The sequence below is a fragment of the Sceloporus occidentalis genome, unplaced genomic scaffold (genome assembly GCF_023333645.1).
Source record: "Sceloporus occidentalis isolate IW3139 unplaced genomic scaffold, rSceOcc1.0.p SCAF_5, whole genome shotgun sequence".
In the NCBI taxonomy this organism is placed as follows: Eukaryota; Metazoa; Chordata; class Lepidosauria; order Squamata; family Phrynosomatidae; genus Sceloporus; species Sceloporus occidentalis.
Window position 1 is genome coordinate 55,574,364 of NW_028316985.1, and position 25,697 is coordinate 55,600,060.

Consider the following 25,697-nt stretch of genomic DNA (forward strand, 5'->3'; position numbering starts at 1 on the left):
CCAATGGGCTAGAATCAATGTTTATAACAGTATACTAAGGAAACTGCTTCTGTTGTGGTAACCTTTTATTCCAGAAGAAGGAGCCTAGCCAGTATGAACAGATGAACAGGAGCTGACAGCTTATTTATGATATGCCAAAATTCTCTAGAATCCCATCCTGGCATACCTTGCAGGACCTGAGCAGAGCAGTAGAGGACAAGGGGTCTTGGAAATCCCGTATCCACAGGGTTACCATGAGTCATGGCCAATTTTGAGGGCAGTTAACAGCAACTGTAAAAACCTTTTTAGGACCCAATGTTTTTCAGACATTTTGTCTGTGCTTGACACCCAACCCTTATTTTGAGCATCCAGCTAATTCAGCATTCTCATCTCTACAGAGACAAAGGCCAAGATCCTGTTCCCCAGTTACATACCATAAAGTTACACAAGTATCGATGGCTATGTTGGAGCACTCAATTGTGCCACTGCACAACTGATTGGACAGTGGGTAATATAGCCATGTACATTATACAACACTTGATCTAGCCTCATTTCCACTGCTAAGGACAGCACTTGTTCTTAGACAGTGCAACTACTCGTGCAACAGTTTGCACTAACATCATAGGGCTCACACAACTCTAAACAAGATGCCACCTTTGTGCAACCTCCAAGAAAGTACAAGTGCTTATGTAACAGCATTTATGCCAGCCAAAACCACAAGATGATTCTGGCCTGTATAAACTAAATGTGCCCCCTCTGTTCCTCCCAACTGTGAGCTTGCCCTTTCCATGGAAGTACAACCATATCCAAAATATGTTGGACATCAGTTCCATTGACCTGAGAATCACATACCCATCTATTGCCTTTGTCTTTTCTGCATTCAGTTTAAATAGTTGTTTTTTGGTAATTATACCACACTTTGAGAACTCTCTTCACATTTCACATGTGAGAAGACAAAAGGTAAAAATGGGGCTCTATAGGCTGCCCCTTTTTGTGCTGGATTGGGGCTGCAGCAACCAAAAAGTGCTTCCTTTTTACACCTTCAAAAGGCACCACAGCTGTGGTGGTGCAGCTATATGATGCCCATTCAGTGCTGCATCATCTGGATGCAACACTGGAGGTGCGCCATGATGCCATGCACTATCTGGAGTGGTGCACGGCATCAGGACACCCTGGGGGGGCGGAGTCGGGCGTGCATCATCAGGACGCTGTGCCCCAACTCTGCTCCCAGACTGGCCTTTCAGGCCAGTCTGTAAAGGCCCTATGTGTTTATCTGGCTGTTCCAGAAATAGTAGTATTTGCTGTCTAACCAAAAACAACAATGGGCAGAAAGACTACTAGTCCCTAGGCTTCTCATGGGGCTGGGAGTTCTGAACTTAGCTTCCTTGTACTCATATTCACTTCAGCTTGAGTAAACACTGCCTTCATACTTTCCCACTCAGCATAAGAATGTTGAAAACTTCAGACACAAAGACACTGGGGGAAGGGTTTGCATATCCTTCTGGAAAGGCAGGCTATAAATAAAATCTATGATTATGATTATGATTATGATTATGATTATTATATCTGTCCAGTTTCCTTTCTTCTTCATGTTTAGCTTTTGCTAAAGTAGACATGATGCCCACATAGGGATACTATGGTATTGTCAAGATGGCAAACAAAGGCATAACATGTCACCAGAAGAGACAAAATAACAGAGTTATTCACAATGAATAAGCACTGCTAGCAAAGTAAAAGATGTTTAAAGCAAAAAGGGGCTAATACTACAGTTGCTTAGACAAATTTTGGAGGAACATTCTATTATATAGAAGAATAAGGAAGAGAAGAGATGAGGAAGACATCTGAAGAGATAACCAGTGTGGGTCAGGACTAACATATGACATATGTTTGGAGTGGCGGTGACTTTTCATTATCTATTAAGGGGAAAGAAAGGCATATTCATCAGGCACACCATCAAACGCAGACTGGTCTACTGGTGTGATAAAAATGCCTTCAATTTAGCAGTAGTCAGTATCAGCAAGCAGAGTGATAAAGAGAGGCCAGACCTTAAACTGCATGGATGGGATACTACTTTTTAAAATCAGACGCAAAATACTGATGCCTGCCCTATCCCTTGGCTGTGCTCCATGAGCAGAATTCAGAAATAAGTTGTAATAAATAACTAGTTAATTATAATTGATTCCATTTTCTCAATAGTGGAAGTATCATTACATTGCAGTTACAACTTAACAATGAATACTGTTATGCTTTTTGCATTTTTGTTACTTTTATAGTTGTGGAGGTGTGGTCTCACTAGATGGTAGACGGAGAATGTCATATAGTTCTAGTGCTTACTCTCTGTTCATGGTGTGTTGTGGATTTTGGGGTGACAACGTGGATGAGAGAGAAAATATCTTGTACCACGGTATCTTGCAGCAATCAGGATTTTTTTTCCAGAATAACTGAACACCTATTTTAGTCCCTTGTAAGACACAGGTAAGTAAGGAGATACTTTTAAATGTTTCTATAATGTTAATTGATTACTTTGGCAGCCTTGGAACTGTAACTAAAAGTAGCCAGTTTGTTCCAAGGTACATCCTTGCACATGTTATCTGGCAGAATTCTTACCAGAACATTTGCCTAAACTGCTACATAGCATGAGGTTTGTGAGTCCATATATTCTAAAATAGTAGCATAACTAATCCTGAAATATCTGGGTTAACCATGATTGTTTAAATGACCAATATTCCTCCCACAGTGGCTTTTCTGCATATTTCTCTTTAGTGTATGGCTAAATGGTTGTATTTTTAACTTTACTTTTGTGCTTGTGAAATAGTTTGGATGAATTTCATGAGCAGAAGGATGGTGACAGATGGTGAGGGGGTGAATAAGAGTAATCCATAGCTACCAAGAGGGTATATAACATCTATCATATGGCAGCAGAGGCAGACTGACTTCCAAAACTACCCAGAATTCGCAAATGAGTACTTATGGCAAAGTATGGGACAACACCAGCCTGGCTTCCTGATTTTGTTTTTTATTTATTTTAAAGGGTTTCTGCTAAAGTAAAAGGGAAATAAATGATGATATGTTTAAGCATCATTCATGCTTATGGATAACCTTAATCTGAATTATGCATAAAGGTGTAGCTGCAGGGGGAGCAAAAGGAAAACATTGCCTGCCAAATAAGTATTATGATCCATCAAACTAAATTTCCCATCAATCACCAAAATTCTAGAGCTGTAGTATATGAGACATAAAAGATCACTCATACCTAGGATTCTTGCATTGTCTGTGCTCACATTCCTTTAGTACTTATTATTATTATGCTTTATTTATATAGCGCTGTAGATTTACACAGCGCTTTACATACAAACAGTAAAGCAGATAAAAGTAAACCTGCCCATGGCATACAATCTACTTTTGCCCATCTTTTCTTTTCTTTTCTTTTTTCTTCTTTTTTCTTTTTCTTTTTCTTTTATTCCCTTTCTTTCTTTCTGTTTTGATGCATAAACTATATTTCTAAAATCCAAAGTTTGAAGTTACTTCAAAACTAGAAACTGGAGGACTGAAGGGCACTTTAATTGAGGGAGCAGAATTCTAATTTGAGGAGCAATGCTTTCATTTTGCTTTTGCATCATGCTTTCATTTCATGGTAGGGACAGAAGGCTAATTGGGAAGGCAATGCCCTCATTTCCCTACCCCAGAATTACACCCCTGGCTACTCTCCAGTAATATTGACTAGAGTCTATTTCTTTGGGCAGGTCTGCACAGGCCATTTAAACTGATTTCCCCTGCCCTTGCTGCAGATTCAGCTGCAGACTCAATTTGACTGCAGATTGTCTTCATAACGTTAGGTCAGTTCCATATCGAATCCAGGCCATCCATCCCTTAAGCTAGTTTAATGTATGAGGCATCCAGATGAAGCACCTTGTACCATCCACATTAGTGCCAGGCGGCACAGTGGGACACATGTGTAGACAGCCATCCAGCATCATTTAAGAGTGTCCAGGTAACAGGAGAAATTCAGGGTAGCTTCAGAGACAAAATACTCTGGGAGCAGCTCATAGTATTCTGGCAAGTGTAGACCCACCCTTCATTACCTTGGTATTGAAGCTGATTTAGGACATTCTTTTCTCTTGAATTGCCTATAACTATAAGAGATTCATCATTCATATAGATCAAGTTTAATTTATTTTTAAATAAATCCTTTACTTTTCTAATTGATATTTATTTTATTTAACACATTTTATCTCACTTTACATTTTTAACAAAAAACACTGCATGCATTACCATATTGTAATGTTGAAAAACAGAAAATACAAAAAAAAAAAAATGAAGGACTAGAAAAGTAAAACAGTGACAACAAAATAAAACTGTATTAATTAAAACCACTATAATCTGTAGAGGTAACAGAATTCTGCAATGAAGAATTAGTTCAGTTTGATACCACTTTAATTGCCATGGCTCAATGTTATGGAATTCTGAGATCTGTACTTTTGTAAGCTGTTTAGCCTTTTCTCTCAGAAAACCCTGGTGCCACAACAAACTACAGATCCCAGGATTCACATAGGATGGAACAATGCTAGTTAAAATTGTATCAAACTACATTAATTCTGCAGTGTGGTAGCAGTTTAGGTTTGCAATCAGGAAAATGTTTGGGCAGACCCATAGTTCTTCATTTGGTAGTTGAATATGCCCACATTGAGAGATTGCCTGATCTCAGTAAGGAAATCATTCCACATAGTGAAACCAGAGAAGACATTCCTTTTCATCATGACTAGACAAATATCACTATGCCACAGTAGAGTAGACAGGGACATCTTGGGCTTTCAATAGTTTTTAATTAGTTTTAGTGCTTTTAAAAATTGTTTTCAATTGTTTGATGATTTTACATTGTGTCCCATCCTGAGATCCTTTGATACAGGGTGATGTTGAAATCATGTGTGATTTCACAAACTGCATCTCAATTCACTGTGCATCCAGTGGTTGCTAGAAGCCATTCTCAAGCACTGGTGGCACAATGAATCTAAAGGGGGTTTGGTTCCAGCTCTAAAGGAGCTATCCATGGTGATGAGCCTTATCTCCAAGAGGTTCAGTACAGCAGGACCCCTGTATCTGTGGGACCAGTATGTATGGTATCATTTAACCACGTCCGGGGAAAAAGTCTCTCTAGGCATCTCAAAGTCCTCCAGTGTAACCCGTGAACCGCAGTTTCGCTTATCCATGATAACCATTGGAATGGATGCACCATGGATACGAAGCTTAATGTTATATTTTCAGTAGGTGAACCCAGGACAAATTCACTTGTCTGACAGGGAGCCATCAGCTGGTACTGCTCTCATATCTTCCATGTCTGAATCTGAAAAACATTTTAGCTCTACTGCTCTTCACGTTCATAACCAGCATGGGAAAAGCATCAGGAAAAGCAACAAAAATGGTGGCTGGAATATAGATTTGAAAAGTGCATTTCTACAGCACAGCTAACCACTGCTTCCTTTTACAGTTTAGGCTTTGTTGTTATTAACCAGCATGATGTCAACTGTGACTTATGGTGACACTATGAATGAGAGACTTCTAAGATCTCCATTGTAGCACCAGAGCTCTCTGACAGGGAAGGCTCAATGTCTCACAAAACTACACTTCCCAGAATTCTCTAGCATTGAGCCAGGGGAGTTAAAGCGGTCTCAAACTAAATCATTTCTACAGTGAGGTTTTGGACCTAAGTGAATTACTTCTAGGTAAATATGGGTAGAATTTCTTACTTCAGCATAGGCCACCATCATACACACACTTGTCCAAGTGTATGCACCATTTTACTTAGTCTGACACTAAGCATGCTTTGGGTTGCAATACAAAGATCAGCTTAATCCAGTTGTTCATAATTGGTTATACTTCCTTTGTTGGCCATATTCCTTGTTTCAGACTGATATTGTGCAAATTAAATATCTCCTACAGGAACCAGGAGTAAATTGCATTCTCTGTAAGCTCTATGACAATTAGTAACATTCAGCTCATTAGCTGTAATAAAGTCAATATGTGTTCACAATCCTAGAAGCAGCTGAAAGAGTTTTTCCTACCGTTGTTGCTTGTTTGCAGCTAACATAGTCTTTCTAGCCCTATATATGAGAGTCTGTTGTTAATAGGGATGTGAGAAAGTCTTCATTTTAATTTCATCACATTTCTGTGCAGCCCATCTACATCCCCACTCCATCCTTTGTTTATATTAGATTGCAAATGTTTGTTTTCTTACTGCATGGAAATTGTACAGATTTTTGTATACATTTCCTATAACATTTATCTCCCCCGTTTCCAACATATATGCTTTTCCTCACTGACTATGCATGTTGGTTTTTCAGAAAACAGATCTTCTACTGTAACATTTATAACCACGCACAATTTTAAAACATGTGCATGATTTTGTCCATTTGAAGTGCATCTGAGTCTGAACAGATATGAAATGTCTAATTTTAGTAAGAATCTCAAAAGTGCCAACATTATTTTCTATTCTTAGATGTTAAGGAAAATAATAATGTCTGATTTTATGCGAGTGTATTTTGCACTTTTGATTAAGAGAATAACCAGGTTTACTCAAATAAGTAGCTGCCCAGAGGATTGTTATACTCATTGTTCTTTGTGTGATTTTGCTCTTTGCATACTATTTGCACAACTCCAGTGGGCATCCTTGACTTGATATTGTCTTTCTTAAATTCCACAGTAATTTTAAAGTAAGGACCATAAGTGGTTTTTGCAACACATTTCTTTCAATGAGGATGGAGTAATTAGCTTTTGGAGGTTGTTTGCTGCTTTTGAAATAATCAGTACCAAAGACTAAAGTTCTGTAAAGTAAAAAATTGTCATAATTATATGCCTAATGTTAAGCAGATAGGCTGCATTTAAAGCATTCAACTGAATTTTAGTTCAGTGTGCATGCAGTGGAGGAGGTTACTTAGAAAGAGAAAGTTGCCAGAAATTGGGCACACTACCCCATTTATGCAAATAGAATGAAGCCTTTTTTCATATCCCTACCATATTTTTTCAAATGTATTTTCTTTTTCTTTTTTATATATAAGCAATGTCTTGTATATATTTTAATGATAATTTCTGGTTTCTTGGACAGAAACATTTACATTTCGCAACACTAATAGGAAGCTTAAACGTATAAAAAGAAACATTAACAGCAGTGTTCAGGGTGTGAAATTTCTACATTATTAGAAAAGGTTAATAGAATTTGAATGTTGCAAATACAAAATTGTTTAATTCTCAGTGGAGGAAATGAAACTTACCCTAATACATAGTTGACCTAATTCCCAGTCTTCTTCTGCCTTCTCAATGAACGAGTCTCATAACATTATATCTGTCTAATGTTCAAGATTGGACGATTATAAATGTAATGTTGACCATTCAAGAAAGCTGTTTTTAATCTCTCTTTCACTCTCAAATTCTGCTTCACGCTTATTTCATTTCAGTCTACTCTAAGTATGCTTGAAAATATATTTTTAATTTTTTTTATATTTTATTATTTTAAAAAATAATTACAAAGAAAAGAAAAAACACAATACATTCCACAATACATACACTACTAAACATCTATACAAACCTTTCCTAAATAAGCACACTTACTTATTAAGCTAAAATTTCTTTCTCTACTATTTCATTCTCTTCTGACATGCCACATCACAAAAGGACATAAGACAGAAAAATAAAAAATCTTCCCTTCCTTTGAACTGAAGAACTGAGAACTTTTTATACGACTTTCCTTTAATTATCTTTAAACATAATCTCATCACCGTTCTATTAATTTCCTATATATTTTCTAAGTTTTGACTATACTGTATACACATCAATAAACATTTCATTATTTTATATTTCTTCTATTCTACATATATATTTCTCACTGTCATCCTTTAGTTACATTCACCCATTCTATACATAACATTATTATTTCCTAGATCTCTATTTGATTATTCCTAATCTATGTATTTAGTTCTCCTTAATACACCTCCTTCTTTTTCTCAATATAATCAATGACCGATAACCATTGTATTTCTGCCTTATTATTTCCATCCTTTAACAGATATGTTAGCTTATCAGAAATTGCCATGCCATTTAATTTGCTATACCATTCATTAATTGTTGGGATTCTCCTTACATTTCCATCTTTTTGCAAAGACCATTCTGCCTGCAATCACCATATAAAATATTATTTTACCATATTGTTTTTCTATATTTTCATCTGCTACCATACCCAGTAGGAGCAGCATTATTTCAAACTTTATTTTAATATTTAATATCATTTCTACGTATTTCCATATGTATTTGCTTCCAGAAGTTTTTTGCTCTCTTACATTCCCATCACATATGTAAAAATGGTCCCAACATTTCCTGTGCAATTCCAATATTCTATTTTCCCATTTTTTGTATATTTTACATAGTTTTTTCTGGTGTAAGATACCAAGTATATTGTATTTTATAATAATTTTCTTTAATATCAGTCTTTTCCAGTTCTTTTCCCAATCATCTAATAATATTGGTCTTCCTACATCCTGGGCCCACGTTATCATAAATTGTTTTATTGTCTCATCCTCCATTTCTAGATTCAATAATAATTTGTATAATTTAGATATTTTATGGTCCAAATAACTAATTGTTAATTTTGCCAGTGCGGTTTCTTCTTTTTCAATTTGTGATATTTTAGAGTCTAATTTATATCTTTCCACAATTTGCATATAGAGAAATCAATTACATTTCAGACCTTCATCTATTAGTTCCTTCATTGTTTTGATTTTGTATTCTCCCTTTTCCCAGTTTAACAAGTCAGCATATGATACCCAATCTATTTCTTTCATCTTTTCTCTTCTAAAAAAGGCCTCGTTAATTGATGTCCACTTAGGAATTTTTTGTGTAACAAATGGTTTATATTTTGTCCAAATTCTTAACAGGAATTTCCTTATAAAATGGTTGTTGAAACTTTTATTTGCTTTAATTTTATCATATATTAGATATGCATGCCACCCAAACGCATTAACAAACCCCTCCAATTGTAAAGGTTCATGATTTTTAATCTGTATCCAACCTTTTATCCACTCTAGGCAGCATGCTTAATAGTATAATTTGAAATTTGGTAAGCCTAAACCTCCTTTTTCTTTTTTATCTTGCAAGATTTTCATTTTGACCCTTAGTTTTTAATTGTTCCATGCAAAAGTGGCTATATCCCTATCCCAAATTTTAAATGGCTTATCATTTGTAATAATAGGCCGGGCCTGAAATAAAAAGAGTAATTTTGGAGTAATATTCATTTGTATTACCAAAATTCTTCCTAACCAAGAAATTGATTTTGTAAATCTTTCTTTATTTCTTTCCACAGTTGATCATAGTTATTTCTAAAAAGGTCCGAGTTTTTCCTTGTAATATATATATTCCTAAATATTTTTTTCCTTTATTTCACAACCGTATGCTTAAAAATATTAATGAGCAACATAGCTAGTGGAAATGACAAAATATAACAAGAACCCAAACTAATGTGTATGTTTAGATTTGTTTATGAACCATGGTAAGTTTCACATAGCCTTCTTCCTCCCTGGTTAGGACATGTCTCCAAGCAGAGCATATTCCTAGATATGGAGAAACCACTGTAGACATTAAAACTACCAATTCTTTCTCTCTGTGTGTTTGTGTGGTGTATGCCTTCAAGTTTTCTGTTGATCTATGGCAACCCCATGAATTTCAGAGGTGGTTTTCCTCTGAAATATAGCCCATAGCACCTGGTATTTGTTGGTGGTCTCCCACCTAAGCACTAACCAGGGCTGATAATGTTTAGTTTCCAAGATCAGACAGGATCTGGTGTCTTTAGGGAATTTTCCCCTTCACCACCATCCTCCAAGAGTGAGCCTTGAGTTAATAAGGTGCCTGCAGGAATCACCTGGATGATAAATTATCAGATCATACCTAGCATTGACGATTTGAATTTTTATCTTTAGGGTTTTTTGCAAAACACCATAGTTAGTGACAGGAACTTGCTTTGTGTCCAAGTTGCTGGCAAATAAGACAAGACAAAGCCATGTTACAGAGCCCTTATCTCTCCTTCCCCCACTCCAAGATGCATTCTTGAGTAATGCTTAGGATCTTGATAACGCTTTCAGATTCTTGTGAAGTCATTGTTACCTATTTGTATTGTTTATTTTATTCTAAAAGGAACTAAGCATTTATGAATTTCTCTCTGCTTTGTTCTTGAATAATCGGAATTCAAAACTGGTGCTGATTTAATTATTTTGCCTAGTCAGTAGGTTCACCTTTTCTGTGCTTTGGACATGGTTTTTAAGTAGTCTAAAAGAAATCTGGAAGGGAGATTTATCTTTCTCTTTCAATAAAAGCCATTAGCCTGTATTCCCATGTGTCTGGGAATTATGAAATTGTAAGTAGTAAGTATATTAATAACATGAATGGTGTGCTGGCTGATCGGTAATATAGACAAAGGATGCCTTAAAATTGGTCCTACGTCACAAGGGTTTAACTAATAGCCACAGATTGCTTTTCTTCAATATACAGTGGACCCTTGTTATACGCTGGGGTTTGGTTCCAAGATCCCCCGTGGATAACAATATCCATGGATGCTCAAGTCCCATTAAATATAATGGCATAGCAAAATGGTGCCCTTATAAAAAATGGAAAATCAAGGTTTGATATTTGAAATTTATACTTTTTTTGAACATTTTCAAACCATGGATGCTTGAATCTGTGTATAAAAAATCCGTGTATAAGAAGGGCTGACTGTAAGTGCCTAGTTCCCTTTTAATGCTACTTAACCAAGTGGTCTTCACCTTTTCCTAAGGCAGCAAATCCCAATTCATAATGTGTTGTGTGAAGGAGTAGCATTCCCTATTGTGTGTCTGGTACCTATAGGTTTTTCTTGCCTATCTCTGACCAATAATAATCTCAAATATAGTGTGCCTTCCCCCTTTCATATGGAAATCATCTCCACAGTTTCTCTTCATTCTAGTTCTGATGAACTGCAGAAACAGCAGGCACTTGAGGTGTATCCCAAAGGAACCAGTCTCAGCAGTTCTGGGACCAGTTATGCCAGCAGTGACTGTACAGGGACTGAATGGGAATTGCTCTCTTTCTCTGTTGGCTTAGAAACCAGTGTATGAGTAGAGTGACTCACACCTTGATGAGAAAAATGAGACAATCAGTGTCTCGTGCATGGATACGGAAACAGCCACATCTGAAAAAAATAGAGGACCTAGGAAATTATCAAAGGTACAATGTCAACTTTCTTTTTTCTTAAGAACAAATGGAAGAAATTAGTATAGTTGAGATGATGGTATGTAGAAACTTGAAGGGTGGGAGGTCTGGTTCTTAGAAATTTAAGTTCTTCAATTTTATATTTAAATGACAGCCCACTTTTTGATTTAATTACTGAGTAACTTGAATGCAGTATTTTACAAGTAGCAGTTATTTACCTTTTCCAATATTTACATGTCTAAAGATTGCAAACTAGAATCTGAAAATGGTAATGCTATCCCATTACATTTATATGGCATTTATAAGTAGAAGACTGTCATTAAAGAAATACATAACTGACTGGCTGACTGAATTTCTGATTTCCCTATATGAACCTGCCCAAGCTCTGAGATCTTGGGAGGAAGGAGGGTTTTTTTCTTGGTCTTGTGACCTTCACAGGTATATTTGTTGAGAATTTGCAAGGGTGTCTTCTTGATGGTTGCTCTTAAGTTATAGAACTCCCTTCCATGGGTAGTTAGACTAGCCCCTCTCTGCTTTCCTTCCACTGGCAGGCAAAGGAGTTTTATATAGGACCAAAACACAGTGTAGAAATCATCCAGTTTAAGAGTGCTTTAACTGCCCTGGCTCAGTGCTAGGGAATCCTGGGAACTGTAGTTTATTGTGGTACCAGAGCTCTCTGACAGAGAAGGTTAAATATCCTACAAAACTACAGTTCCCTGAATTCCCTAGCAGTGAGCCAGGGCAGTTAAAGCGGTCTCAAACGGGATTATTTCTGCAATGTGTTTTGGACCATACAGAGGCTTTTCACCATTAACTGGTTTGTACTGTAAGGTCTTTGCAATAATAAAACATTTCTTTTAGGCATTAACCCGAATTCTAAAAACTCACTTTTTTGCCTCACGGTTTTAGGAAAAAACAAATTTTCATACACATGTGTCAGCATTGGGGTGAAATCAGGTTGGGTGGATGAACTGGAGGTTGGGACTAGTCTGTCAAGTTTGATCTGTATCACCATGCTGTTTTTTGAAATGTTCAGGCATAATAACCAAAGGCAGGCTGCTGAAATTAAGACATATTTAGTATTTTATAAACTTTTTTTTTACATGCAGTCATCCCTCTGTATTTCTGGGGGTTGGGACACTTGTCCATGTGTGTGCTTCCTCACTCATTTGCTATCTCACTTGTTCAGTTTAGGGGGAGGAAGAGGGAAAAGGTAGCCCAATCTACTATTAGCTCCATTAACTCCAATACACCTTGGGAAAATAAAGCTGCCTGTCTCTTTCACTGCAGTTGCCAGCAATGAGGTGCTTTACCCTGGTTGCTGCTGCCTCATCCCTAGCTGAGCCCAGCCATGAGATCAATGATAAGATGGTAGATTGGGCTCCCCACTCACCTTTGCTTGACTTCAGAGCAACATTGGCAACAGGGCTCTGCTGGAAACGGCACAGCAGCAACAGGAGTAAAGGGCTACACTACCTGGAACCACAAAGAAGGAGATGGACAGCTTCTATCCTGTATTGGTTTTTTTTAAAAAAAAAAACACATTTGAAAAAATAAATCAACAGATATTCAGGGGAGAGGTGACATTTAGACTTCCCTCCCTTACATATGCTCACACATGACTAGTAAGTGAAAGACTGGATGGAGTAGGCAACCAAAGAGAGTACAAGCTGGCAAGATTGACAGGTAAGCAATAAGTCTGTTGATAGGTTTTCTTCATGCAGGGAGGAAAAGAAGTGCATCTCTTTTGTATCAATATGATTTGGGGTATGGGAAATGTGTGGCAGTCAGTACAACTTGAGTCCAGTTTATTTTGAGTAGGTAAGGCACTAACAGAGTCACTGTAAGGTCACTGTCAGGAAAATGTGAGGGGAAGCTGAATTTTTTTCATCTGTGTAGACAACCCCTCAGAGGCAGGCAAGAAAGAAAGAGAGAAAGAAAGAAAGAAAGAAAGAAAGAAAATACACAGGGGATACCCCTCTAGGGAGGGAAGAAATTCCCAGCCACAAGTACTTGGAAGTGTATGGCATACAAAAGAACTATAAGGAACAATTCCCATGAATATACAGTACAAGTATAGTCTTGGAGTCTCTGTCAATAATCTTGAATTATTGGAGGAGGGTGAATGCTTTTTCCATCTTCAAAAATCAAAAAAAGAGGACCTGACCAATCAGATTGACATCAGTACCAGGAAAGATTCTAGAACAGACTGTTAGATGATCTGTGAGTATTTAGAAAGGAAGGCTGTAATTCCTAAGGACCTGCATAGGTTTCCTCAAAGACAAGTCATGCCATACTGATCTTACCTCTTTTTTGATAGAGTTACACACTTTGTTGATCATTGAAATGCTGTTGATGTAGTACTTCTTGATTTCAGTAATGCTTTTAGCAAGGTCTCCCATAATATTCATGTTGACAGGCTGTTAAAATGTGGGTTAGACATTGCTACTATTTGGTGGACTTGTAGCTGGTTGACTAACCAAACCCAAGAAGTGCTCACCAATTATTCCACTTCATCCTGAAGTAGCTAGTGGGGTGTCTCAGGGTTCTGTCTGCGTCCAGCCTTAGTCAACATCTTTATAAATGACTTAGATGAAAGCACGCTTATCAAATTTGAAAGCATGCTTATCATATTTGCAGCTGACATCAAATTAGAACTGGCAGCTAATAACCCAGAGGACAGAATCAGGATTAAAAATTACCGTATCAGATTGAAGAGCTGGGTCAAAACTAACAAAAATGAATTTCAACAGGGATAAATATAAGGTACAGTATTTTAATAGGAAAACCAAAATGCAGTAAGATAGGATGGGTGACATTTTGTTTGAGTACAGTACAGGGGGAAAGGACAAGGGGTCTTAGTAGATGACAAGGTAAACATGAGTCAACAGTGTGATGTGATGCCAAAAAATCCAATGCATTTATGAGATGCATCAACAGGAGTATAGTGCCCGGACTGAGAGAAGTAACAGTGCTCTCTATTCTACTGTAGTCTGACCTCACCTAGAATACTACATCCAGTTCTGTGATTACAGTTGAAATAGAATGAGTGTAATGCACAGTGTGTGTGTGTAGGGGGTAAGATCAGTTTGGCATGATTTGTTTTTGAGGAAATCTATACAGGTCCTTAGGAATCACAACATTCTTTTCCAAGTGCTCACAGACAATTTAAAGTCTCAGGGTGGTACATGTCCAGAGGAGCCAAGTGGTAAAAGGTATTGAAATGAAGCCCTCTTTGGAATAGCTTAGGGAGCTAGTATATTTAGCCTGGAGAAAAGACTGAGAGATGGCATGATAGCTATCTGAAGGGATTTCATGAGGAAGATGGAGCAAGCTTGTTCTTTGCCGCTCCTGAAACTAAGATGTGACCCAGTGGATTCAAATTACAAGAAAAGAGATTCCATTTAAACATTAGGTGACATTTCCTGAGAGTAAGAGCTGTTTGAGAATGGAAAGGACTGCCAGGGAAAGTGGTGGATACTCCTCCTTTAGCAGTCATTAAAAAGAAGGTAGATGGCCACCTCTCAGTAATGCTTTAGTTATGTATTCATGCATGATGGGGGATTGGATTAAATGGCCCTTGTAGTTCCTACCAGCACTATCATTATATATATGGATTATTTTACCTCACAAGAAACCAGGGGTGGGATGAAAAGTGGAACACAGAAGCTGGTGAATGAAAAGGTGCATAACTCAATTCAGGCAAGTCCTCTCTGATTGCCTGCCAAATACATTTTGCAGCCTCTCTTCTTCCTTCAGATATTGCACAAATTGATCAAGGGATTCAAAATCTTCATCTCTGAAGTAAATTGGGTGTTTGCAGTAACTTATTAATGCATAACCAAAATGGGAAGGGAATACTTCAGATGTAACTTGGAAGGGGAAAAATTGTATAAATCATAGCCAAAAACAATTCATCTGTATATTGAAATGAGATGCCTGCTTTTTCATTCACTTTCTTATCTGCTAAGTTCACACAGCAAAAGGGCAAAGTATAAAGTAAACAAGTACAAATGGAACATAGTTAATTAATGTTTGCACATGGTTTCCACAGACTTTAGCTCCACATGATATTCATGCAGGTCTGTAATTTATTGTGTTAAGGGAAACACGTTTGTGAAACTGAATGATGCTGTAACAGCAATCTTGGCAGGAGGGTGTGTGTAGAAAAGATAACTGTCTGAAGCATTTTTCCTCTTAAGCATTTTTAAAGTATCACTGCTGTTGTGAAGGGCCACTCTGTGCTTATCTTGAATACATTTAAACTCTAACTGAAACTGAGGAGCTCAAGGTTTGGGAAGATGTTTTTATATTTCATTTGCCTTTGCTCAGAATGGTTTAGAATTAATAGCCACCCACCCACTACTATGTCTATGCTTGCAACTGGGGAATAAGATTTCATATGTCTAATGAAGTGGCTGGGGTCCACAAAAACTTATGCCAGTCTTTCCCAACTTCATTCTCTCTAGTTGTGTTGAACTACAGATTCCATCATCCCCAGCTAGCATGGCCAATAGCCATGCAGTGCATGTCAGGGCTGTTGTCAATACACTGGAGAGGCAATGGATTCAAGAAGGCTGGATTGTGTATTAATTTTTCAGGTACCTCAAGACTCTCCATTGTTTTTGTTATAACAGACTAACACATCTCCCTGCCAAGTAAGCCAATTATTACACAAAATCTAACTTTCAGAGACAGAGTAGTTTTAATCTTATTTATTTACTCATTCATCCATGCATTCATTTAAATGCCAAAGAAAGATATTACTGCTAGTCTTCAGTAATCTGCCCCATGAATACAATATTTCCTAGAAATTACAAGAGTTTAAGAACAATGGAAAACTTTACAAGGAACCATGAAACTAAAAAGAACATCACAGTACATTCCTATGCATATTTGGTTCAAAATCAACCTTTGTGTCCTCTGAAGCTTTTCAGACTCATGAGGTTCCCAAACCCTGTGACATCAGTCAGTTCTAGAAAAGACAGATGGAGTGATTTGCCAGTTTTCACCAAGCTATTAAAAAACAGGCAGTTCCAACTATGTAGAATGTTTACTCCCTAGAGCAGTCTTCTTCAGTATGATAAAATCTAATTGTTCTGCATACAGCTCCAGTCCCCATCTGGGAATGATGAACATGGCAGTTCAGATATCTGGAAGGCATCAAGCTGGGGAAGCCTGCTCCAAAAATATGGAATTTTTGTCATTTTCTTTTTCTTTAGCTGTTATGCTGGTGACATGGTAACCACTGATACCCATCAGAATGCTACTTTGTAAAAGGAATTTGTTAGACTTCTAGCTCCAAAGCCTAAGAGGTACTTAATTATTGTAGTTACATTTTAAAAAGCAATGCTTTACTTTCTAGTTTTTCAAGGTGTTTTTACAAAATCTGGCTCCTACAAGTTACTGGCCTGTAATATAAAACAAATTCAATGTAAAGTCAAAGGCTTTCATGGCCGGCATCCATAGTTTTTTTGTGTGTTTTTCGGGCTATGTGGCCATGTTCCAGAAAAGTTTCTTCCTGACGTTTCGTCAGCATCTGTGGCTGGCATTTTCAGAGAATTCACTTTCTGTCTACCACATTCCTATCTCAACCATCACAACAGAGAGTGAGGTAGCAGTTGAACCATAGGACTGTCTTCCTACTATGCATTTAGTAAGGTAACATCTCCATAACTATAAAAGTAACTAAAAACTCACAGTCCCACCATAGTAAAGAGAATTAGGTTTTCCCTCAAAAAGCTATAATTGCAATTTTATCTCAGTTATCAGGAAAATGAATTAACTACAAATAAAGCATTACTTGTAATTATTCTTCCAAGCTCTGGTTCTGTAGCATTTTCCATAGCTGCTAAAATATTTGTAATGAGTTTGCCACATGGACTGACCCTCCTGCATGAAAAATGTCTCTGCCAGGACCAGCACTTGAAGTGAAATGACATCTGCCTAGGAACTGTTTGTCATCTTTTATACTACATGAGAAGACGCATCCCATCTGCTCTCTGCAAGGAACTGTTTAAAACAAAGACTGATACTGCTGCTCTGCTTTCTTCACAGAGCAGCAAAACTTGATCTCAAGGTCACTCTGTAAACATAAAATGTAGATTTACATTTCCAAATAAATTTCTTTGAGTTTCACAGTCTTGGGTGTAAAAGCCATGAAGATCTGTCCAGCGAAAACAGCCTTTTATAGGTATGAAGTTTGGGAAGAGTTCTTGCAGATATTCCCATCTAGTGGGAGAAAACAAAAAGGTAGAAGGTCCCTGGAGGAGCAGAAACCAGGGCTGCTAATCTCAGGCACTGTTATTTCAGAGCCCAAACCTGAGACCTAGGGATGGCCCATAGTGATGTAGTGGACACCAGTGATGTTACAGGGAGTGGTTTTCTATCTCTGAAGAGCCAGATGATGATGAGTTTGTTCTGGGAGTCAGAGTTGAGTGTTTGGGTGTACTGTTTGGATGCTTTTAGTTTGTTTGGAGGGCCATGTTCTCTCTCTGTGCACATAGTCTCAGAGCATGGAGTTTCTGCTGAGCCACTAATTTGGTTGGTGAGATGCTAGCAGCCACTAGCTCTATACAACTGCAGCCTCAGTTGACAAACAAGAAAAGAAAAACAGCCATTTTTGTGGGTGTTTTGCAGGGAACTTTGAAGAGGAGATCTGGAAGACTGTGCTATTTGTGTATATAGGATGATGAGCCTGGATGGTGATGGAGTTATTGCAGTGACCTTCAACATCTATGTTATTTTTGTTGACTTGCCAGAGAATCTGCTGGACATTGCTTACAACTGAGGCCCCTTGCAGTGATCATTTCTATCTGTTCACTAATCCACTCTCACTGGGTGCTATGCAAGATTGAACTAGCTGGGTCCACTCCCATGCCCACTACAGCACTCATAGGAGGAATTTAAGAGAGTAAAAGAGAGGATAGTGTGACTACAGTGGTGTCTACAATAGCCAGAATACTCTGGGAGCAGCTTGGAGTATTCTGGCCCCAAAGCTGCCCACAACCCTGCATTGTGATGGCGGACAACTGTTCACATTCTCTTCCCACCGTGCCACCTGGGACAGCATCTGCAACCATGAGCAGCTCACTTTGAAGCCAGAATGAAGCACCCAGCATCAGTCACATGGCTGGGCACTTCATTCCAACTTCATAGTGAGTGACTTGCCATGGTGGTAGCCACACCAGGTAACACAACAGAACCAATATGCAAACAGCCACCTGGTATTGCAATGGAGGGCTCCATATCTTCCGGGAAGGTCTAGAGCAAATAGTAAGTTTGTAAACCTGTTTTAAGAGGGCTATAACCTGGGTTTGGTGCTGAACGTCATTCAGACTCTTCACACCAAACTCGGGGATTGGGTCTTGCATCATCCTGATTTCCCACCAATAGGATGGAGGGAGGATGCTTCATTTGGCCCATGCAGACAGAGCCTACTTATTCTTTGACTGATTGTGTAAGCTGCTTATTCCAGAGGGAGAGGGAGAGGGAGAGACACTGAGACATCTGTGTATACTTTCTCTGAAGGAAGCACTGTGTGCCCAGTCATACTGACTTTGGTGCCAAGAGAGGATGACCAAGAGAGAGGGGAAGTGGAAGTAGTTTGTGCCTTCTGTGGTCTTTGTTTTGCTGTTTGCCCCAAAAAATGTTTCTGTGAAGGTAGAATTCGAAGACTTCCTGTCTAGGACATTCTGCTCCCCTATTCTCATTTCCAGCTTGTAATAAAAGGGAGTGAAAAAGAGAACCGAATGATGTTTGCTGTATAATCCTTACCCAGTCAATGTCTTTTCCTTCAAAAGAAATAGCAGTGTTAAGTACTGTTTTTCATGTTTCATGTCATGCTGAGTGAAGTCTCAGCTGTTTATCTTAAGAGGCCTCCAGCCATTTTGGATACATTGCACTCTGCAGAAAATGTAGAATCAAATTAAAGAGGGAACTGAACACATGTTCAAAGGTAAAATTGAGGACAAGTGATAACTGAAATCTAGCTGTATTCAAAAATGGTCCCTTGGATATATTTTTTCCCATTGTAATTTTGTCCAGAGTGCTAAACCCAAGAAAGAAAACATAGAATACATGGAAATGTTGAAATCAGTGCTTTCAGTAAGGAAAATGTCTTGCTTTGTGTGTTGGATTTCTTTTTTGTCATTAATTATGATAATAACATACAGTTCTCCAGACTTTCCCTTAAGCATTAGCTCCCCAAGCAAAGGATTTATTTAATTTGGAAAGGAGAGATTATTGGAAGTTCAAGTGTTATTGGAGGTATTGATACACTATCTTCCCACCCATCTCATCCAAGGCATCTCCTAAAACCTAAAAATGAGTTTAGTATGCCAGTATCCAGAGGTCACTGAAGTCCTTGAAACAATGTACCAAAAATACTTGACATTGGCGGGATACAAACCACCATATAGTACGTATAGGATACGTACTAGGGTTAGGAAGGGGCGGTGCTTCCGCACCCCCCTAACCCTAGTACGTATCCTATATGTACAAGATTGCGGCGCCCCTTCTACATGGGCGCCGCCATCTTTACGTACTGGACGCATAGCGTCCAGACGTGTCGCGGCGCCTATGACGTTGCGAGTCCGCGCCAGGCGCCTCACGACATCATAGAGGCGCCACAAAAAGAAGCTCCGAAATGGAGCTTCTTTTTTGCTCCGCGCAGGAGCCGCGCGGTTTGGCTGCTGCGGCTCCCGCACAGAGCAAATGGCGCCGGCGGGGAAGCGCCGCAAAGCGGCGGTTTGTATCCCGCCAATAAATTGACTTCATGTATACGTTGAGGGTAGGTTTTGGGGCCAAAACTATGGATTTTGATATGACCTGTGGATAAGTCAAGGGTAAAACTTAGGGGCATGTAACAAAGGTTCTAGAGGATAAAGCAAAACAAAACAGTGCCAAAGAACGTCCAAAAGACCAGCAGACATAACTGTGCTCACACTAAAGGCAGGGTGGATGAGACAACAGAGTGGGGGCAATGCTTCCAGGACAGATTATACCCCTCCCTTTTACCAGGGGATGGTTCCCTTTTTTCTATAACAATTAAAGTACAGTATTTATGCTGACCCATAGGATTTTTGGGTCAATTTTTGATTAAGTATATATACTTATACATGAGTATATACAGTACTCTGAGTTCAACAGGACTGATTGATGCTGATCTTGATATCATTTGGTCTGGAAACCATGACCTATGAGGAGAGATTTAGGGAGCTTGGTATGTTTAGCTTGGAGAAAAGATGGGTAAGAGGTGATATGTTAGCCCTGTATAAGTACTTGGAGGGGTACTTGGAGGTCAAGGAGCAAGCTTGTTTTCTGCTGCTCCAGAGAATAGGATGCAGAACAAGGGGGAGATGACACACTAGTTTCCCAACCCTGCTGTCTAGATGCAGCTACAGACAATCGGTCCTTGGTGCTTCTACATTGTTTTTTAATCATTGTAGATTTATTTTTTTAGTTATTTAGAACTCCATCTTCCTAGGCACTTCGTGACAATATTAGCCCATCACATTGATTGCCTGGAGCAGAGAAACCTGGAAACTGTCGCTAACCGTTGCAGTAGCTAGATGAATAAATTGCACTGGGAAATTGTTTCCCCCCAGAGTGACTGCCTCCTTTCCCTTTAGGCTTACTAAGTCACAGCTGCCAGCACATTTAGCACATTTAAAACTGTATTTCTCATTGGAGAGCAAGTGTCATAAATGATAAACAGTGCAGACCAGCAAAGAGTATCATTAGTTTGTGTTGCCTAACTTTGGTGCTTCCTTTATCAAATTACTTCCTTTGTGCCAATAATACCTAAAGAATTTTTCTGACTTTCTCTTATTGCTTTGACGCATGATAGCAAAGATGTAACTTGATATTTTGTGTTACAACAACACTCTGTATCAGAGGAAAGACACTGCAAGGCTTGCATTCTGAATCCAGCTCTTGGAAGCTCCCACCTTCCTGACTTTATTAGCACATAGCACAAGGTGAATGGCCAAGAAGAGAAAGATGTAAAGTGTGAGAATTACAATATTATCCATGGCAAATGCTTAGATCAACTCTTGTTCATTTATAAAGTGATATACTTTTAGGGATGAGTGAAAATTTAACTTCTTCTTCTTCTTAGCTTCATAAATCTGGTGAAAAGAACCACATACATCTGGTGGGAAAAGAAATCAAATATGGGAGAACAGGAGAAGTCCCAGTAGACTGGAGGAGGGCAAATGCTGTCCCCATCTTCAAAAAGGGGAAAAAGAGGATCCCAACAATTATCGTCCAGTTAGTCTGACATCAATACCAGGAAAGATTCTAGAGCAGATCATTAAACAGAGAGTCTGTGAGCATCTAGATGGCAATTCCATAATCTCAAAAAGTCAACATGGTTTTCAGAGAAACAAGTCATGCCAGACAAATCTTATCTCTTTCTTTGATAAAGTTACCAGATTGATAGATAAAGGGAATGCTGTGGATATAGTATATCTTGATTTCACTAAGACCTTTGACAAAGTTTCCCATGACATTCTTGCAGACAAGCTTGTAAAATGTGGTCTAGACAAGGTAACTGTTACATGGATTTGAATGAATGAATTTATTACGGCACATGGCCAGCAAAAATATAGCAAAATTACAAAACATGTAACATCAGGTGTACTGCCGTAGCACAAATATATATAAATTCTACTGTAACGGAGATGTATATCCTCTATATATCCAAGTAGGAGGGGAGAATGCCCACAGTCCCATCCCCCATAACATCACAAAATTCACACATTATTATAAGACATTGGCATAGTCAAGTATTATAAAACGTTGGCACAGTCACCAGTTGGATACCACATCCTCATTCCTCAAAACCTTTTCAAGATTTTTGAAACATGGATTTGTAATTGGTTGACTGGCCAAACCCAAAGGGTGCTCAATAATGGCTCCTGTTCAGGATGAACAGCTTTCTAGTTTATTCAGGTCTGTCTTCTGGAGTATTAGCTCCAGGATGGAGAGAAGTGACTAGTGGGGTCCCACAGGGCTCTGTCTTGGGGCCAGTGTTATTCAACATCTTTATCGATGACTTGGATGACAGAATTGGGGGCATACTTATCAAATTTGCAGATGACACAAAATTAGAAGGAATAGCTAATACTCCAGAAGACAGACCTGAATAAACTAGAAAGCTGGGCCAAAGCTAACAAAATGAAATTCAACACAGAGAAATGTAAGGTACTGCACTTAGGACGGAAAAATGAAATGCACAGATATAGGATGGGGGACACCTGGCTGAATGAGACTACATGTAAAAGGGATCTAAGAGTCCAAGTACTGTAGACCACAAGTTGTACATGAGTCAACAGTGTGAAGAAACATTGGGCACCACAATTCAAAAAGGATGTGGAGAAACTGGAGCGTGTCCAAAGGAGGGCAACTAAAATGGTGAAGGGTCTGGAAAACGTGCCCTATGAGGAAAGACTGAGGGAGCTGGGGATGTTTAGCCTGGAGAAGAGAAGGTTAAGAGGTGATATGATAGCCCTGTTTAAATATTTGAATAGATGTCATACTGAGAAGGGAACAAGCTTTTTTTTCTGCTGCTCCAGAAACCAGGACCCAGGGCAATGGATGCAAGCTACAGGAAAAGAGATTCCACCTCAACATTAGGAGGAACTTCCTGACAGTAAGGGCTGTTCAACAGTGGAACAAACTCCCTCAGAGTGTGGTGGAGTCGCCTTCCTTGGAAGTCTTTAAACAGAGGCTGGATGGCCATCTGTTGGGGATGCTTTGATTGAGAGTTCCTGCATGGCAGGGAGTTGGACTGGATGGCCCTTGTGGTCTCTTCCAACTCTACGATTCTATGATTCTATGAGTACATGAAACTGGTAAATTCACCTATCAAGACAGAGAGGTTGGGTGCTTATATGTTAAAAGTCTGGCTTTGAGGTATATTTAAGGGTGTAAAGAATATTAAAAAAAAATTATCCTTGACAAGAAAGAACGTTTTGATTTGTCATGGTCTCCTGTAAAAAAAAAAGAAGTTTCAAGTTTTTTTAACCTAAATAAGACAGCAAAATAATTCTGCACTTTTTTGTTGTTGTTGAAGGCTTCTGTAATTTCTGCAATAATCTTTCATGCAAAACTAGTTTCTTTCCAGCCTTATTAAGCAAAGCACGTACATCCAGCAAGCACAGAAGGTCAGGACTAATGATTTAAAAGAGGAAGAACAATAGTATTTTGAGCAAAAAAATTAGATTGAAAACAAAGATCCTTAATGATACTTGTTGTGTCTCTCCTTAGGAAAATTTTGTAATGCTAAGAATGGTACGTAGCAAGTTCAAAAATATAATTCATTGTAGCTACATATTATTTTGGTGGAAGCTTTCTTAAAAAATAAATCAGAGAACTAGTTATAAGGGAAAGAGCCAAAGCGGATGAATGAGTAGTCAGCAATACTCCATTTGTGTTACGGTTCAGTTGCAAGCAGAACCTGGGCTCAGTCGAAGAACCTGGGAAGTGGCAACAAAGATGTGCAGGTTTCAGAGGTTGAGATCCATTTCTCAAGCTTGGGAAAAGGCCATGGAAACTATGTCTTATCTAGTTCTTTATTCCTATAGACTGAAAAGGTAACCAGAAGGAAATGTTTGAATCTCATGCTGAGAGAAAAGCGAGATAATAGATAGATAGATAGATAGATAGATAGATAGATAGATAGATAGTCTTCTTTTAGGCAATGCTTCACTCACTGTTTTACTCAAGGCGATCATACTGGCAGCTGTCCTGCAATTTTTATTGCAGTTGGTGCCCTGGAGAGATTACGTCCCATACCATGGTATTAGGATAACATCCAAAAGAACTAGTCAAAAATTTCTTGACCTCACTGTGAATTTAAAGTTGTAAGAAGTGGAGAAGTTAATACTCTTTAAACTAACAACCTTTGATCGAATGGAAATTCACCCTTCCCACACCTGAAAACAGATTTTCTTCTTCATTTAAAATGCAAATTGATTTCACACATTATCATCCCGAGGAAAAACACCATTTGCACAAGTCACGGAGGTAATTCATTAGCAGGGAACTGTGCCTACTGAGCAAGATTAACATTTGTCTGTTTGGGGTTTGTTTTGCAGACTCTGCAAATGGATGTAAACAAGCTGAATATCACATTGCTTCGGATTTTCCGCCAAGGAGTGGCTGCTGCTTTAGGATTGCTGCCGCAGCAAGTGCACATCAACAGACTCATTGTAAGTGGCAAGCATTTCATATAACTATTTGTACTGCTTTGTTTTCATTTGCTGAAATCCAGTATACTTGAATACTGAAAAAATTGCTGCAATTGCTGGCTACCTCTAGCCACTCATGCTTATTGGTGTAGCTCATTCATGTAAAAGGTGCCAGAGTACATTCAGGTTTTGGAAATTTGTTGCCCTTCTGATGTTTTTGAACTGCAATTCCCAGTCTGTTCCCAGATTATTCTCGCCCCAAACCAGTCCTGAATCTCCCCTCCCATTACCTGGGTACTCCAGAATGATGCTGCACAGCTGTTTACACAGTCATCCCACTTTGCCACCCAGCACCACTGCTGCTGGCATGGGTTGGTCCTTCTGAGATTGAAACCAAGGTGCTCAGCATCAGTCACATGGCTGGATGCCTCATTTTGACCTCAGAGGGAGAGACTTGCACCAGGTGGTACAGCGGGACGCTATGTAAACAGCCATCGGGCATCACTTGGAAGTGATCTGGATTTTCCTGGAAGATCTGGAACAAAAAATAGGCTTTTAAAATTCACTTTAAGCCAGGGATGGGCCATATTCTATGTGAAATTGGCTTTCCCATATGAAGACAGTCTACACTCAAATCATGATTTTGGCCCTGCATCATCTGGACAGGTTGCAGTGAGGGTGAGGGAAAATAGTGTTATTGGTCCATGCAGGCAAACCCCTAGATTCCATGTAAGTGTAATTAACATAGGCCTAAATCCTGTTGTTAGTTGTGACTATACAATCAGTGAAATTTACCTGTGTGTTGACTCATCATTCAGTAATTGATTCAGGACTAACCAATAGAATGCCAGCTATAGTCTGTTATAAATCCAACAGTCTGTGGTTTGGTGTTGTTAACTGCCCTTATATCAGTCTCGGCCCATGGCAACCCTGCTGATGAGACATCTCCAAGACCTTCTGTCCTCCATTGCTCTGCCCAGCTCCTGCAAACTCATACTTGTGATCTGTTTAATAGAGTCCATCCATCTAGTGTTCAGCCTTCCACTCTTTCTACTTCCCTCCACCTTTCCTAACATTATTGTTTTTTCCAATGATTCATGCCTTCTCATGATGTGTTGAAAATATGATAGCGCCAGTTTTGTCATCTTGGCTTCCAGGGAGACAGGCAAGTATAAAATTAACAAATAGACTATGGACCACTAGGTGTTTGGGACTGAAGTTCCCATAATCCTTCACTTTTGAATATGCTGATTAGAACTGGTGGGGTCAGGAGGGAGGAAAGGGTTGACCACTCTTGCA

The 25,697-nt window shown here is 38.8% G+C and overlaps 1 protein-coding gene across 4 annotated transcripts in view; it reads left to right on the forward strand.

Annotated features, from left to right (window-relative positions):
• The window catches only part of PTPRR (protein tyrosine phosphatase receptor type R), a 130,364-nt gene that overhangs the window by 53,855 nt on the left and 50,812 nt on the right, over positions 1-25,697 (forward strand). For all 4 annotated transcript variants that reach the window (XM_089524112.1, XM_089524113.1, XM_089524110.1 and 1 more), the window contains exon 3: positions 24,306-24,419. In XM_089524112.1, coding sequence (XP_089380238.1) covers positions 24,306-24,419 — 114 coding nt within the window. The remainder of the gene's footprint in view (positions 1-24,305; positions 24,420-25,697) is intronic.